The 15847-nt window shown below is 69.1% G+C and overlaps 3 protein-coding genes across 6 annotated transcripts; 2 read left to right on the top strand and 1 right to left on the bottom strand.

Annotated features, from left to right (window-relative positions):
• The first annotated feature begins 31 nt into the window (after positions 1–31).
• On the top strand, positions 32–3053 carry PNPO (pyridoxamine 5'-phosphate oxidase). 2 transcript variants are annotated; one of them, XM_074562268.1, is made up of 7 exons: positions 32–149; positions 1132–1256; positions 1341–1440; positions 1588–1641; positions 1915–2043; positions 2145–2215; positions 2291–3053. In XM_074562268.1, exons 1-7 carry the CDS (start codon positions 105–107, stop codon positions 2454–2456), a joined length of 690 nt encoding a protein of 229 aa, XP_074418369.1. In that variant the 5' UTR covers positions 32–104; the 3' UTR covers positions 2457–3053. The 2 variants fall into 2 exon arrangements, with proteins under 2 accessions (XP_074418369.1, XP_074418368.1); XM_074562267.1 differs by lacking the exon at positions 1341–1440 and having other exon boundaries at positions 34–149; positions 1889–2043.
• A 1072-nt stretch (positions 3054–4125) lies between these two features.
• PRR15L (proline rich 15 like) lies at positions 4126–6237 on the bottom strand. Its single transcript, XM_074562294.1, has 2 exons — positions 6159–6237; positions 4126–5199 (listed from the first exon to the last, which is right to left on the bottom strand). Exon 2 carries the CDS (start codon positions 5185–5187, stop codon positions 4888–4890), a length of 300 nt encoding a protein of 99 aa, XP_074418395.1. The 5' UTR covers positions 5188–5199; positions 6159–6237; the 3' UTR covers positions 4126–4887.
• A 1662-nt stretch (positions 6238–7899) lies between these two features.
• On the top strand, positions 7900–12128 carry CDK5RAP3 (CDK5 regulatory subunit associated protein 3). Of its 3 annotated transcripts, none has more exons than XM_074562117.1 (14): positions 7900–7956; positions 8142–8199; positions 8623–8754; positions 8964–9064; positions 9147–9195; positions 9463–9641; positions 9943–10079; positions 10261–10405; positions 10529–10645; positions 10770–10842; positions 11104–11192; positions 11301–11506; positions 11657–11828; positions 11918–12128. In XM_074562117.1, the coding sequence occupies exons 1-14, from the start codon at positions 7951–7953 to the stop codon at positions 11981–11983; spliced, it is 1530 nt and encodes a 509-aa protein (XP_074418218.1). In that variant the 5' UTR covers positions 7900–7950; the 3' UTR covers positions 11984–12128. The 3 variants fall into 3 exon arrangements, with proteins under 3 accessions (XP_074418218.1, XP_074418217.1, XP_074418219.1); XM_074562116.1 differs by having other exon boundaries at positions 10767–10842; XM_074562118.1 differs by having other exon boundaries at positions 7922–7956; positions 8105–8199; positions 10767–10842.
• The last annotated feature ends 3719 nt before the right edge of the window (positions 12129–15847 follow it).

Raw genomic sequence — 15847 nt, 5'->3', positions numbered from 1 at the left:
AGGGGGCGTGGTCGGGATCCGCCCCGGGGCGGGGCCATGGCGGGGCCGCGGAGGGTGGGGCGGCGCGGTTTGGCCCCGTTCGGCTCCCGTCGGCCGCCGCCGCGATGGACCTGGGGCCGCTGCGGAAGAGCTACCGGGGGGACGCGGAGGTGGGGCCGGGGAGGACGGGGCGGCTTCTGGGGGCGAGCGCGGGCACGTACTGGGGACGGGGTGACCCCCGGGATGTCCCCAAGGCCCGGGGTGACGCCTCCGCCCTGCGGGTAGTGACCCTGGGACTAGGGTGACCCCCCCCAGGCTGTCCCCAAGGCCCGAGGGACGCTGTCCCCCCCCTTCTGGTAGTGACACTGGAACGAGGGTGGCCCCCTCTTATGCTGGTTTTGCCCCTGGAACTGGGGTGACCCCCCCAGGCTGTCCCCAAGGCCCGAGGGACACTGTCCCCCCATGCTGGTAGTGACCCTGGAACCAGGGTGGCCCCCACTCCTGCCACTTGTGCCCCTGGAATTGGGGTGACCCTCCCAGGATGTCCGCAAGGCCTGGGGCACATCCACCCACCATGCTGGTAGTGACCCTAGAACCCAGGTAACCCCCCCCAGGGTGTCCCCAAGGCCGGGGGTGACCCTCCCCCCCCCCCCCATGCTAGTTGTCCCACTGGAATTGGGGTGACCCCCCAGTGTTGTCCCCACAGCCCGGGTTGACCCCCTGAGGCTGTCCCCAGGGTCCAATGCTCCCCCTCTGTGCTGATAGTGACCCTGGAACCGGGGTGACACCCCCCCCTCAAGGCCCCAGGCTGTCCCTAGGGCCTGAGGTGACACAACCCCCACACGCTGGTAGTGACCCCTGGAACCAGGGTGGCCCCCCCTTCACGGTACTTGTGCTCCTGGAATTGGGGTAACCCCCCCAAAGCTGTCCCCAAGATCTGGGGTGACACCCCCCCCCCCTTTCCTGCTGGCTGTATCCCCAAGCCCTGGGGTCCCCCCCACCTTGCACCCCCGGGGCTGGGGGTCACCCTGTCCCCTGTGCTGGCCGTGCCCTTGAGTCTGGCGTGACCCCCTGCCCCGTCTAGTGCTGGCTGTGTCCCCAAAGGCGAGTGTGCCCCCCCCCCCCTTCCTTACAGTGTCCCCATGTCCCCAGGCCTTCGAGGAGCAGCACCTGGCCTCCCGCGACCCCATCCAGCAGTTCGGGGCCTGGTTCCAGGAGGCCGTGGGCTGCCCAGACATCGGGGAGGCGAACGCCATGTGCTTGGCCACCTGCACCAGGTGAGGCCGGGGGGGGCCATGGGGGGTGGGGGTCCCCTGGTCGCGGGGGGGAGACCTGTCATCGCCTCCCCTCTCCCGCCGCAGGGACGGGAAGCCCTCGGCCCGCATGGTGCTGCTGAAGGGCTTCGGGCAGGATGGCTTCCGCTTCTTCACCAACCACGAGAGCCGTAAGGGGAAGGAGCTGGTGAGGGCTGGGGGGGCTCTGGGGGTGCTGGGGGGGTCCCTGGAGGGTGGGCGGCTTCCCAGCCCCTCTGCACCGGGGCTGAGGCTCTCATTTTCAAAGCTGGGAGCGATGCTGGTTTGCTGACAGCTCTCTCCTCTCTCCGCCCAGGACGCCAACCCCTTCGCTTCACTGGTCTTTTATTGGGAGCCCCTGAACCGGCAGGTGAGTCATGGTCCCCCGGGGGTGTGGGGGGGCCAGGGGGGCACGGTCGGGCCCTTGGCACGGTGTCAGGCAGTGGGTGCTCCCCGCCTCGGGGTGGGATGTTGGGGCTCACACACTTGGGTGGGGATCACCCTCCGATGGGTCCAGGGGATGAGACGGGATGGGGGTGCCCATGTTTTTTGTGGGGGCGGACAGGGCAGTTCCTCGATGAGGAGCCGACGCAGCCGCTTTGGCGCCTGTTGGCCAGAGCCCAGCTGCGGGTGCCCGGCACAGGTACGGATCGAGGGCTCGGTGAAGCGGCTGCCGGAGGAGGAATCGGAGCGGTACTTCCACTCCCGCCCCAAGAGCAGCCAGATCGGGGCCGTCGTCAGCCGGCAGAGCACCGTCATTCCCAACAGGGAGGTGAGCGGCCGTCCCGTCCCCCACGGCAGCGCCCGGTGGGGCTGGGAGAACCAGGGCTGCCCCGGCCGCCATCACGTTCACCGCTTTCCCCTTCCCCGCAGTATTTAAGGAAGAAGAACGCAGAGCTGGAGGAGCGGTACCGGGAGACGACGGTGCCGAAGCCGGCGTACTGGTGAGTCCTGGGGGCTGCAGGCAGGGCGCTGCCCACGGGTGAGGGGACTCCTAAAACCCCGTGTTTCTCTGCCAGGGGGGGCTACATCCTGCAGCCAGACGTCATGGAGTTCTGGCAGGGCCAAACCAACCGCCTGCACGACCGCATTGTCTTCCGACGCCTGCGGGACGGCTCGGCCCCCCTGGGAGACATGACGCACCGGGGAGAGGGCGAATGGGTCTTCGAGCGTTTCGCCCCGTGAGGCTGCCGGCGTCTCCGGATGCGTTCGCCCGATCGGGAATGTCACCTGTGCCAAACCTATCTCCCGTCCTGCCCTGGGGAACGGGGCTGGCCTCGCTCTGCCCTGCCCTGGGAGACGCTCTGGGGGCGCTGGCGGGGACTCTGCTCCAGCCCCAGAGACCCTCGTCTCCCTTCGCCTCTCCCTGGGGGATGGGTGGGTCCCAGAGACCACCCCAGTGCCGCTGGTGGTTAATTAATCACGTTAATGGTTGTGGAGGGACCAAGAAAGACCCCAGCGAAGCCCCTGCCCGTGCCCTGCTGCTGCCACCGCTCGTACCTGGTGTTTTAGCTAGAACCGTGCAACGTGCAATAATTGTGGCTTCAACGTCACCAGTCTGTGCAATAACTTATTTAATTGCAGTTTTAACGTCGCCACCGTGTCAGCGGTGTTGGTGGCTGGCTGTGTGTGTCGCTACCGGCGCACCCCGTCTCCCCGGGGCTGTGGGACCCCGACCCTCAGCTTGCCTGTTCGGGGGGGAATTGGGCTGGCGCCACTCCCTGTCCTCCCCCCACAGCTGCATGTCTGAGCTTGGAAAAAATAAATCCCGATCGTTGTGGAGCCGTGCAGTGGGTCTGGGTTAATATTTACCCGCGGGGGGGCCGGGCCGCGCTCTCTGGCAGACGGAGCTGGGTGCAGCCGGGGATCCCGGGAGCTGGCAGAGCCCTCGCTGCCCTGGGCCGCCTCCCAGTGAAACCAGTATCCGATAACCTTCGCCCTCCCCGGCTCCGTGTTTGCTCAGCCGGTCGCTGGCTCTCGGGGCAGGATTGTCCCCCAGGGCTTTGTCACGGCTGCGTGTCCCCCGGCGGGTTCCCGGCTGTGCCGTGCCGGGCAGAGCCCTGCGGAGGGTGGCAGCGCGAGGGGACGGTGAGGGGTTCGGCCCCAGGATGGGGGGAGTCGGGTTAGGTGGGCGCGGGGGGTGTCACACACCTTGTGCCACTCTCGCAGACTCGCTCGGTGGCCTCAGTCCCTCACCCCTTGGTGAGAGCCGCCGTGGTGGGACAGGAGGGGACGGTGTCACCTCGAGGGGACAGCGCGAGGTGGCAGCTTGGTGTCCCAGGAAGGGGCTGGGGGCTTGGCTGGGGGTGGCAGCACAGCTGGGTCTCCCACCCGTCCCGGCCTCAGGAGCATGGCGGGAGCCCAGATGCCACCGTGATGGGCGTAAGTGAGCCCATGGGCACCCGCTGCGTGCGGCAGCTCCTCTCCTCGCCACTCCCTCCCTCCCCCGCGGGCCAGGATCCCTCCGGCGCTGCCAGCCCGGGACAAAGAGCAGCCTGTGAGCCGGCGGGCGCGGGCAGAGCAAACAGAGCCGAGGGCGGGGGGCCCTGGCCAAGGTTTGTGCCAGGGAACGGGGAGGCGGGGGGGGGTTGGACGCTGGCGCTTGGCACCCTCCGGCTTTTGTCGTAGCTGGGAAGTGGTTGCTCCTGTTGACTTGAGGCACGGCCGCACCCTGCTCGGCACGGCAGCGCTGGGGACGGCCACCCCCGCGCGTCCCCCCTTCTCCGGGGGATTCCCTGCCTCGGGGCGGCCGGCACCGCTCCCCACCGGGGTCCCAAAGGGGACGGGGGGGTCCGCTGGGCTCTGCCCCCACCCCGCCACTGAGCTGCCATTGCTTCCAGACCTGGTTTATTAACAGCAGTTAATTATCAGCAGGCACGAGAGCTGACGAAAGGCTCAGCTTCCAACAACCTGAACAAACCGCGGGGCTGCCAGGCCGGCTGTCCCCAGGGTCGGCTCTGTCACCGTGCTCCAGGGTCGGCTTTCCCCTTCCAGGAGCAGGGAGTGATTCCCGGATCCCAGCGGGAATCTGGCTCCTCCCAGGGAGCCTGGAGCCCTGCACCGTCCCCGTGGGGGTGACTTCGCTATGGGGTCGTTCCCTCGGGGCAGGGAAGCATCATGTCCCCTGTTTTTGGGGTGACTGCTGGCAAGGACACGGCGTCGGTGGCTCTGCCCACGGCCACGCAGCCCCTTGGGAGACAAGCGGGGGGTCCTCCGGAATCGCCCCCGCGGGAGTGACGGGCAGGAGGGGGTCGGGATCAGGGCCGTCGTGCTTGGGGCAGAGCTGGGTGAACGTGCAGTGGTCCACGGCAAGCAGCCGAGCTGGGGGCAGTCCTCATCCCAGTGGGAACCAGTCAGCTGCGGGGGGCTCCCCCTGCCCGCGGGGAGCTGGGAGGGACGGGCTGCGCCTGGCTCCGCTCCCCGCTTCGCCCTCTGCCCCCGGGCTGCCGCCAGCCCGGGGGGCTGCGATTAAACAGGGTCCTTGTTTCTCCCTTAAACAAACTCCAGTCCGAGTCCTTTCTCCTTCCGAAGCCCGGTGGTCCGGCGTCCCTGGCGGGGATGGAGCCATCCTGGGCAGCCAGTGGTGGCGGTGGCCAGCGGGTGACAACCACCTGGGTCATTTCTCCTCCCTCTCGCTGGCGGCGCAGAGGTTGGGGTTGTCGGCCAGCGTCGCCCGCACTTTCTTCTTCTCCTTGAAGCGTCCCGAGTTGGAGACCTTGACGTGCTTGCCCTTGGTGTTCTTGTCCACGATCTTCTCCAGGCGGGCGGTGAAGCCGGGTGGACCCTCCTCGCCCGGCCCCTCCTGGCTCTCGCCGCCGGTGGCCGCGTGGCTATCGGGGCTCTCGTACAGCACCGTGGGCACCGACCGGCGCTTCCGCAGGAAGGTCAGCTTCCACCAGCCATGGCTCTCGGCCATCGCCGCCGGCCCCTGAAATGGAGGTGGGGGTCGTACTCCCTCTCGGGGGGTCCCTCAGCCCCCCAGCCCTGTTACAGGTGGCGGGGATGGACAAAGGACACAGGCTGTGGGTCTGGCAGCACCGGCGGGGACCCCCGTGTTTGCCAAAGGTGGCTCTGGCACTCTCCCACTGTCTCTGCTGGGATGCTCGTGGTGGGCACTGGTGGAACTGGGGGGTCCAGGTGCTGGGGGGGGGATGCTCTGGTGACTCAGGCACTGCTGAGCGCGGGGGAAAGGCTGCTGGCACCTCCGGGAGCTGCCATAGCAGCCATGTGTAGCGGGGCAGGGAGGGAGCCCGGTGAGCAAACAGGAACAGGAACTGGGAAGCAGGTGGGAGCCAGGGAGATTTCGGGGGGTTCCTGCCGGGGGGGGTCACCAACCGCTGCACCCCAGGGTCGGGGTTTTGCTCCTGCCCAGCCCTGCCTGCAGGGACAGGCGGGAGCACTGGTGGGGCTCCGGCAATCCAGGAAGGCTCCGGCAATCCAGGAAGGCTGCGATGCGGAGCGTGGCTGCAGGGCAGGGACGGGGAAGGCGGCTTCCGAGCGGAGGAGCCGAACGCATCCCCGGCAGCGGGCAGGGGGGGCACTCCCAGCACCCCAGCCCCATCCCGGGAGCCAGCATGGCTCCGTGTCCCTGCGGCGCTTTGCCATGACCGACCCCACCACCCAGGGAAGTGCCTCCGGCATCGCTTTCGGGTGCCAGGGCAGGGGGACAAGGACACCGAGAGCGGGGCTGCCACCCCAGGGAAGGCGGCTGGTGGCCCCTGGGATGGTTTGCAGTGTCCCCCCACGACACCATGCCCCCTCCTCATGCCAGAGCCCGGAGGCGATGCCCGTCGCCGAACCGCGGCAGTGCCATGCCATGCCCCCAGGGCAGGCAGCGGGGGGTTTCCACGTCCCACTCCCCACCGCGGGCACCCCGTGTCCGTGTACCTGCACCTCCTACGCCTCCGCTGCGGCTGCCCAGCCCGGGGGGTGCTGGGGATGCCCAGGCAGGTGCCGTCTACCTGCCGCTGCCCCGTTTGCTCCCCGTCAAGGTGAACCCACGACCAAACCCCTCCTGCCTGAGCAAACAGCGGGGCCGGGCCAGGGCACGGCTGAATATTCATGACGGGGGAACCCAGGGCCGAGCCCCGACGGCGGACGCCAGCTCCGACAGGTGCCGGCACCCACCGTGGCACCGGGCCCGGTTTGCCACCCCACTGGCCTCGAGGGCAGGTCGCCGGCGGGTGCCGGGGTGGCACATGGCACGTGTTTCGGGCAGCCAGGAGTTAAGGGCGGCCGGCGGGAAGATGGCTCTGGCTCTCGGAGGCAGGATTAGCCGAAACCCCGTGGCTGCCAGACCGGTTCCTGCCTCCCGCTTCTCCCCGCCGCCGGCTGCCTCTGCCCTGCAGGCATCGCCGGCGTGTCCCCATGCTGCCATCGGCGCTGGGGAGGGGGTGATGCCGTTGAGGGGGGAGGAGAGCCGCCATCTCGCCCCCACATGAGGACATGGCTTGTGGGGACATGCCAGGACCCGTGGGTCCCCCCGGGTGCGATGACGGCCCCGGGGGGCTGGAGGGAGCTGCTCCCCCAGGTCCCAGGATCCCCAGGTCCACACAGGGATCCCCAGCTCCCCCTGGGCATCCTGGGGCAGCTGCTCCCGGCAGGCAGGTCCCTGGGAATCCTGGCTCTGTGCTCGAGCACCCAGTGGGCCCCGAGGGATCTGGGATCTGCTCTGAGGGCAGCTGGGGATCCCCCAGTGATCTGGGATCAGCTCTGGGGATCCCCAGAGATCCGGCTGGGGATCCCAGGGGAATCCTGGCTCTGTGCTGGGGCACCCAGCGGTCCCCGAGGATCTGGGATCTGCTCCGGGGGCATCTGGTGATCCCTGAGAGATCTGGGATCTGCTCCGGGGGCATGTGGGGATCTCCAAGAGATCTGCGATCCCCTCTTGGGGCAAATGGGGATCCCCAAGGGATCTAGGGTCTGCTCTAGGAGCCGCCAAGGATCCCCAAGGGATCTGCTCCAGGGGCCTGCCAGGGATCTCTGAGGGACCCAGGATCCCCTCAGGGCAGGCTGGGGATCCCCAAGGGATCCTGGCTCTGTGCTGGGGCACCCAGCGGTCCCAAAGGGACCTGGGATCTGCTCCGGGGGGCATCTGGTGATCCCTGAGGGATCTGGGATCTGCTCTGAGCCCGCCTTGGGGATCCCCGAGGGAACCTGGGATCCCCTCAGGGGCAGCTGTGGATCCCCGAGGGATCTGGGATGCCGTTTGGGGGCAACTGGGGATCCCTGATGGATCTGGGATTCCCTCAGGGGCAGCTGCGGATCCCCGAGGGATCTGGGATCTGCTCCGGGGCCTGCCAGGGATCCCAGAGAGACCCGGGATCCCCTCGGGGGCGGCTGGGGCTGTTGGAGGGTCCCGGCTCGGTGCGGGGTCACCCCCGGTGCCGCGGGGCACCCGCCCCACTGCGCACGCGTGCGCGGCGCCCCGCCCCCCCGCCCCGCCCCCCCAGCCCGATTGGCCACCGGCGCCTCCGCCCCCCGCCGCCCCCCAGCCAACCGGGACGCCGGCACGTGGCGCTGTGGCGACGCGGCTCCCTTCTGATTGGTAGGAGGGCGGGGCCCGTTGGACAGAGCGCGTTTTGATTGGCTGAGTCGCGGCGGCCGTGCCCGGGGATTGGCTGAGGCGGGGCGGGGCGCGGGGCGGGGGGAAAGCGGAAGCGGAGCGGCGGCGGGCGGCATGCAGGTGGGGGGCCCGGGCCGGGGCCGGGGGGTACAGGCCGGGCCCGGGCCTACGGGAGAGGGGCAGGGGACCAGCCCCGGGGCAGCGGGGCCAGGCCGGGCCCGGGCGCTGGATCGGGGAGGACCCCCAGGCCCCGGCTGGTCTCTGCCAGGCCCCGACGCGTCCCGCCGCCCCTCGCCTCCCCGCAGGTCTCTCCCCAGGACTACCAGAACGTGCCCATCGACATCCAGACCGGCAAACTCCTGGGTACGGCACCCCTCTCCGCGCGGGAGCCCCCAGGATGGGCAGGGGCTTCGGGGGGGGCCGTGCCAGGACCCCCCGGCGGGTGGGGGCGAGGTGGCACCGGTCACTCGTGTCCTTCTTCCCCGGGAGGGTTTGTCGCCCCGCCGCGGGGCAGCTCACGGCCCCAGCGTCGCCCCCCGCGGTGCCATGGCGGGTCGTCCCAGCTCAGATAGCAGTGGGGTGACACCCCCCCGCTTCGACCCCCCTTTTCCCTCCAGCCCTTCCCAGACCTGGGGAAGGAGCCGGGACTTTATCCCAGTGTTTGGCCCCTCTGCAAGGTGGGGACGGGACGTATGGGGAGCCGGTCTGCCTCCCCCTGGTACCATAGGGCAGCCCGTGGGGGTGACCCCCTCCCAGCTGACCCCCCGTTTCCCACCCGCCTGGCAGACTGGCTGGTGGACAGGAGACACTGCAACCTGAAATGGCAGAGCCAGGTGCTGGCCATCCGCGAGAAGATCAACGCGGCCATCCAAGACATGCCGGAGAACGAGGAGATAAAGCAGCTGCTTGCGGGGGCCTGTGAGTGGAGCTTGGGGTCGGGGTGGCCCAGGAGAGCTGGAGCACCAGGGTGGGCGTCACACTGGGAGCCTGTTCCCAGCAGCCTCCCGAGGAGGAGATGGGGGGTCAGTGGCGTGGCCCCTTCTGAGACCTGCGCTCCCTGGGCTGAGCTGGGAGAGGGGTGCCACCCGGCAGACATCCCGGTGACCGCATCCCTCCCTCCGACACAGACCTGCACTACTTCCACTGCCTGCGGATCGTGGAGATCCTCAAGGGCACTGAGGCTTCCACCAAGAACCTCTTTGGACGCTACTCGTCCCAGCGCATGAAGGTGAGCAGGGGCCTGGGGACACGGAGCCGGCTTCGTCCGGCGTATTCGCAGCCTCCCTCACCCTCTGCTTCCTCCTCCCCAGGACTGGCAGGAGATCGTGTCCCTCTACGAGAAGGAGAACACCTACCTGGGTAAGGCAGCTCTGGCTGCGGGCAGGCTCCGGAGAGCCCCTGGGGGGTGTCAGTGGGTGGCTTTTTGTCTCCAAATTGGGATGAGGATGGGGGGTGGGCAGGGAAAGGCGCAGGATGTGATGGGGTGCCAAGTCCCATCGGGGTGAGGTCCCCAGGCTGAGCTGGCTCTTGTGCGGCTGGGACACCAGCTGGGGTGGCCTGGGGCACCCTGAGGGCCCCGCGGGGGGCCGACGGAGCCTCTCAGCACCCCCCTTGCCCCCCCTGCAGCCGAGCTCGCCAGCCTCCTGGTGCGCAGCATCAGCTACGAGATCCCCTCGCTGAGGAAGCAGATCAGCCGGTGCCAGCAGGCGCAGCAGGACCTGGCCCGCCGCGAGGAGGAGTGTCAGCTGGGGGCGGCCGAGCTGCGGGAGCGATTCTTCGCCTCCTGCAAGCAGTACGGCATCACCGTGAGTCCCCGCGGCCGGCCCCGCTGCGGGGGGCGTCCTGCTGTGCCACCTCCCTCCCCAAAGCAGCCCCCAAATGCCTTCGATTGGCCTCAGCAGGGCTCAAGCTGGGGCCACGTGTCCCATATGGTGTCCCCACGGTGCCACCTTACCTGTGGGGGGAGCTGGGGGGGTGTAGAGTGACCCCACAGCCCTCCGTCCCCTTCCTGCCCACCTCTAGCTCTGCAGGCAGAGGGTGAAGCCACCCCGGGGGTGCTTTGGGTGCCAGCCTCCCTGCCCTGACACGTCCCTGCTCTGTCCCCAGGGTGACAACGTGCGCCAGGAGCTGCTGGCCTTGGTGAAGGACCTGCCGTCGCTGCTGTGCGAGATCGGGGCAGGAGCCAGCGCGCTCTCCGAGGCCATCGAGCTGTACCAGGCCTGCGTGGAGTTCGTGTGCGAGAGGTGGGCATGGGGGCACAGAGACAGACCCCCACATCTCCTGTCACCACGTGTGGGTTGGGCTGGCGGGGGGGTTCCTGGCTGTCCACAGGCTGGGGCTCTCCCAGGGGGACTCTGGTGGGGTCGGGGGTGCTGGGGGGTCCCCGCCCTGCGCCTGGCACCGATGTCCCCGTGGTGCTGCCAGCTCTGAGGAGCTGGTGGTGCCCATGCTGCGGCACGTGGGGAAGAAGGGCAACACCACCGTCTACGAGTGGAGGACGGGGCTCCAGCCCCTGCGGGTGGAGCGGCCGGAGGTGGAGGAGGTGCCGGAGCAGCCGAAGGAGGACACGGTATGTCCCGGCCAGCCGGGGCCGAGCTGTGGTGCTGGGCAGAGCCCCAGCCGGCTCTGCCGCGCGTCGGTTAGGGTTAGGCTGTTGGTCTCAGGGGGTCTGTTATTGTCCTTCTCCCCACAGATCGACTGGGGAGACTTCACGCTGGAGCCAACCAGGGGGGATGATGGTGCTGCTGCCCATGGGGGAGCCCCGAGCGATGAGATCGACTGGGGGATCACGCTAGAGCCCAGTCCCCAGGTGCGTGACCCCTGGCTGTGTGCTCTGGGGGTCTGGCCCTGCTCCAGGGCCGGAGCTGGGGACCTGGGGGTGCCCTGGCCCCGTCCCCCCGCTGTCTCACGGGGCACCCTTTCTTCTGCAGCAGGATGACAGCATTGACTGGGGAGACGGTGAAAGCGAGGAGGTGCAGATCACGGTGCTAGAGGCCGGCACCGAGGGTGAGCACGGCTGGGAAGGGATGCAGGGTGTCCCAACGGGTGGCAGACAGTGTCCCCCCTGCATTTACCCCCCCTCCCCTGCCCGCGGTGACCCCGAGCACCCTGGCTGGGCGTGAAGGCCTACTGGGGACTCCACTAAGCAGTGCCGTGGGGTGATGCTGTGGGACAGGCGGTGGGGTGGGGTATGGCCAGACTGTCCGAGCTGTGGACAACCCTCCCCTGCTGCTTCCCTGCCCCGCTCACCCCCGGCTCGTCCCCCAGTGCCCGAGGGCGTTGCCTGCGGCTCCGACGCCCTGACGCTCCTGGAAAACACCGAGACCCGGAGCCAGTTCATCGACGAGCTCATGGAGGTGAGTGGGACGCGGCAGCCGGGGCTGGAGCCCGGTAAGGGGCAGCTCCACCGTCCTCCTACCGCAAGGGTGGCAGTGCTCGAGCGTCCCCCTGCCCTGTCCCCGCAGCTGGAGCTGTTCCTGTCCCAGCGCCTGGTGGAGATGGAGGAGGAGGCCGACGTCGTGGCCGTCAGCCAGTTCCAGCTGGCCCCCGCCGTGCTGCAGGGCCAGACCAGCGCCCACGTGGGCTCCCTCCTGGCCACCACGCGGGCTCTGCTGGGCCAGCTCTGCACCCGCAGCATGCAGCACCTCTTCATGATCCTCGCCTCCCCCAGGTCCTCCCGCAGGGCAGGGAAAGACAGGGGCTGGGGGCTGGGGGGGGAGACCGTGGGGCGGATCTGGAGCGGGAGATGGAGGTGTCCCGGGGTGGGGATGGCACCTGGGTGGGCGTTGGGGTGACGGGAGTCCTGCCTGTCCCCACGCAGGTACGTGGACCGCGTGAGCGAGCTGCTGCGGCAGAAGCTGAAGCAGGCGGAGCTGCTGCTGGCCAAGAAGGAGGCGATGAGCCAGAAGCGGCAGGAGGCCCTGGCAGAGCAGGGCGCCTTGGAGCCCAAGCTCGACCGGCTGCTGGAGAAGACCAAGGAGCTCCAGAAGCTGGTGAGGGAGGGAGGTGGATCCCGCTGGGATGCTGCAGGGCCCCCCACTTTGCCCCCCGCACCCCCCAACTCCCCATCTCTGTCTTGCAGATCGAGGCCGATGTCTCCAAGCGCTACAGCGGGCGGCCGGTGAACCTCATGGGTGTCTCCCTGTGAGCCCCCCCGGCACAGGCACCCAAGGAGGGGTCCTGCGCCCCAGACCTGCCACCCCCCCCACACCTTCCCAGCTCGGGGGTGCCGGTCATGTGGCCGTGGCCTCCCTGCGGGGTGGATATTGCCGAATAAATCCAAAGCCCTTCTCCCACCCGTCCATCTGGACTTCACGGCGGGGAGAGGAGCCCCCAGATCCCCTGCTCTGGGTCGGGCCCGGGGGTGGGGGCCCTAGGGTGACACCAGGGATGCGTCCCTGTCCTTGGGGTGGCCCTGCTGGGGGGGCTGTCCCCACCGGCAGACAGAGCCATGCCCCAGGGCTGCCAGCCCTTGCCTGGGGGGGGCCTCAATGGGGCGGCGGGGGGAAGGGGGGGTGTGGGCTATTCGATTTTAATTTCATAGCAGAGCAGTTGATTCATGGCCGGTTGTCGCCGCCAGTGACGCCTGTAATGACTTTCCATCACGATGAAAAGTGGAGTGACACCGCTCATTATTCCTGCCGCTCGTTATCGCCGCGTGGGGGGGGAGGCCCCCCGCCCCCGCCGGACAGTGAGCGATGGCCCCCATTAATCACCCCCCGCCCCCCATCCATTCCCATCAGCCGGCGGGAGGGCAGAGCCCGGCCCTACTGGGCTGTACTGGGACATACTGGGGCTGGACAAAGCCGGAGCCCCCCCCAGCATCTCCAGGGCGGGGCCTGCCACACCCACCACACGTCATGCATTGGCCACACCCCCCCAGACAGGCCATTGGTTGCTGGGGTCTCTTTGGTCCCGCCCCCTGCTACCTTGCAGTTGCTCATTGGTTTGGCTCTGCTATGGGTCCGCCCCCCCCCCAAGGGCTGGGTGCGCCGGGGGGCAGGGGGGTCCCGCCGTGGGGCAGGAGGGTCCCATTGCTGCTGGGGCCCGGTGGACTGTCTGTCCCCTCCGGGGGTGGCCATGGGGCACAGGGGCCTCCACCCCCAGAGGTGGGGGGGGGTCCCGGCCCTATAGCATCCAGCTGTGGGGCCGGGGGGGCTCCTGTCCCATTGGCTCGCGGCGATGCTGCCCGCCATGGGGAATCCTGTACCAGTCGGCACCTGAGCAAGACCTGGGGCTGGGGGGGGATCCTGTCCCCATCCCTGTCCCCACCGGCTGCGGGGCCATGGGGGGGCAGATCCCCAGGCGATGCCCCAGCTCTTGCACCCCCCGCTCCCGTCCCCCCGCCGGGTCGTGGCAGCCGCGCTCGGTGGCGTGCGGCCCCCGCTGTGTCACCGCCACGCTGGTGACGTGGGTGAAGGTCGCGGAGAGACAGCCCGGCTTGGGGGAGCCCCTCATTACCCCGCTAACGGTGATTAACGGGCAAATTAAACGGTGTCCGTAACTCCTCGCTGCCTGGGGATGGAGCTGGGAACCGTGGAGGGTCCCCCCCCGCGGCCGGTGGGTGCTGGGGGGCTGGGGAGGTCCCCATCCTGCCGGGTTTGGGGGGGAACCAGCACAGGCGCAGGGTCGCCATCACCATCGTCACCATAGCGAGTGGTGGAGAAGGCATCCGGCACGGGGGGGGGGGGATCCCCAGCCATAAAGCCCCCTTTATCTGCCATCCCTGCTGGAACTAACGTCCCCCTGCCGTGGGGCTGCCGCTGGGCCCCCGGCCCCTGACCCCGCTGGCCCCCCCCCCCTGGCCAGCCCCACGGGTCACAGTGGCCCAGCCGGGGCAGAGGCCAGTGCCCCCGCCGGAGGTCACGGCTGGCGGGGGGCCGGCAGCACCGCGGGGGCTTTAATGGGGAATTAAATGAGCCGGCGGTGGGGGGGGGACACACAGACAGCGGTGCCCCCCCACCGCCCGGGGCGGCCCTCCGCATTAGGGGCTTCGTTAGGACGACGGCGCGGGGGCCATTATTAATATTGCTGTCTGGGGGGCCCGGTCCCCGCCATCCCATCGCCCATGAAATATTGGCCGGCGCCGCCAATCGCCATTCCCATTATCCGCGACATTACGGGAGATAATGACAGAAAAAAACACACACACACCCCCCTGCCCGGCTGGCGGGGGGGTCCGGGGGCAGCGGGCGCTCATCGGGGTTCCCAGCCCCCCCCCCCCCGCACCCCGCTGCCGTCACCCCCGGTGTCTGTGTCCCTCGGGATGGGGACGGGGGGTGCTGTGGGTGGAGGGGACGTCGCAGCGGGGTGTGGATGGCCGGGACACGCAGTCCCAGGCAAAGAGCCCCCCAAAATGTTGGGGTCCCCTGCAGGTCCTTGTCCCCTCCCCGGCTGTCCCCCCCCCCCACACACACTGGGTGACTGGCACCAGGGGGGCTGCGGGAGGGGGGACGGTGGCCCCGGGGGGCTGGGGGCTGGGTTTGCTCCAGAAACCGCAGACAAAGGGACGAGGCAGGGATGGGGACGGGGACCCCGGCCCCGTGGCTGTGTCACCCCCCCCCCGGCTCCGCTGGTGCTGGGGACCGGCTCTGCCTCCCCCTCCGCGGCTGGGGGGGCCCCGGCTGCTGCTCCGTCTCACCTGCCAGGGAGGAATTTAATTACCAATTAAGGGGCCTTCCATCTGTTTGAGGCCTGCCCGAGCGCTCCCGCTCCCCTTTAATTACATCGCTGACAGCCATTTCGCTCAATTAGCTGGGAAGCGCAGCAGAGAGCCGGCGCGGGGGCAGCCCCCCAGCCCTGCCATCTGGGGGGCTGCGCGACCAACCCCCCCCGGCGCCCCCCATGCTGTCCCCAGCCATCCCCATGGCTGTCCCCGTGCCAGCCGGCCCCGTGCCCTTGCCTGTCCCGTGCATCCCTCCCTGCATCCCTTCATCCCTCGATCCACCCCCGCATCCCTTTGTGCCTCCATCTATCCCTGTATCTTTTCCTGCATCCCTCCCGCCATCCCTGCATCCCTTCATCCCTCCCTCCCTCCATCCCCGCATCCTTTCCTGCCTCCCTCCATCCATCCCTGCATCGCTTTGTGCCTCCATCCATCCCTGCATCTTTTCCTGCATCCCTTCATCCCTCCCTCCATCCCTCCCTGCATCCCTTCATCCCTCCATCCATCCCTGTATCCCTTTGTGCCTCCCTCCATCCCTGCATCCTTCCATCCCTCCCTCCATCCCCGCATCCTTTCCTGCATCCCTCCATCCATCCCTGCATCCCTCTGTCCCTCTCCTTCCATCTTTCCCTCCATCCCTCCCTCCATCTCTCCCCACATCCTTTCCTGCATCCCTCCATCCCTGCATCTGTCCCTCCATCTATCCCTGCATCTTTTCCTGCATCCCTTCATCCCTCCATCCATCCCCGTATCCCTTTGTGCCTCCCTCCATCCCTGCATCCTTCCATCCCTGCCTCCCTCCACCCCTGCATCCTTTCCTGCATCCCCCCCATCCCTCTATCCTTCCCTGCGCAGGGTGCTCTCACCCCTCCTCACCCCCTCCACCCCCCTCTCAGCCAATTTTTAGGGGGCAGGAGCCGTCCCCAGGGTCTCCAGGGGTGGGGAGGGCAGAGAGGGGCTGGGGCTGCCCCCCCCGGCCCCCCCCCCCCGGGCTCTGCCCATGTTCTCCCTGGGGCAGAGGCTGCAGCTGCTCATCGGGCTCTAAATCCCCCGTTACAACAATGGGGCCGGGGGGGGGGGACAGCGGCCCCCGCGCACCGGGGAGGGATGGATCGGCCGGGGGGGGCGGGGGGGGGTAGCGCTGCTCCGCGGCCCCCCGGAGCCAGCTCGGGGGTCTCGGGGGCTCCCGCGGATCCACGGCGGGGGTGGGAGGAACGGAGCGAAGGGCAGAGTCGGGGCACCGGGGAGGGGAAAATCCTCGGGGTTCATCTCTGGGGGCGCCCCGGGCCGGAGGAGGGGCCGTGTGTGCGTCCCCCCCCCACCCCCGGCCAGCAGCGCCCGCGGGTG

The sequence above is a fragment of the Larus michahellis genome, chromosome 18, assembly GCF_964199755.1.
Source record: "Larus michahellis chromosome 18, bLarMic1.1, whole genome shotgun sequence".
Lineage (NCBI taxonomy): Eukaryota > Metazoa > Chordata > Aves > Charadriiformes > Laridae > Larus > Larus michahellis.
Note: the sequence above shows the minus strand (reverse complement) of the source record. Positions and strands in the feature narration are given on the sequence as shown.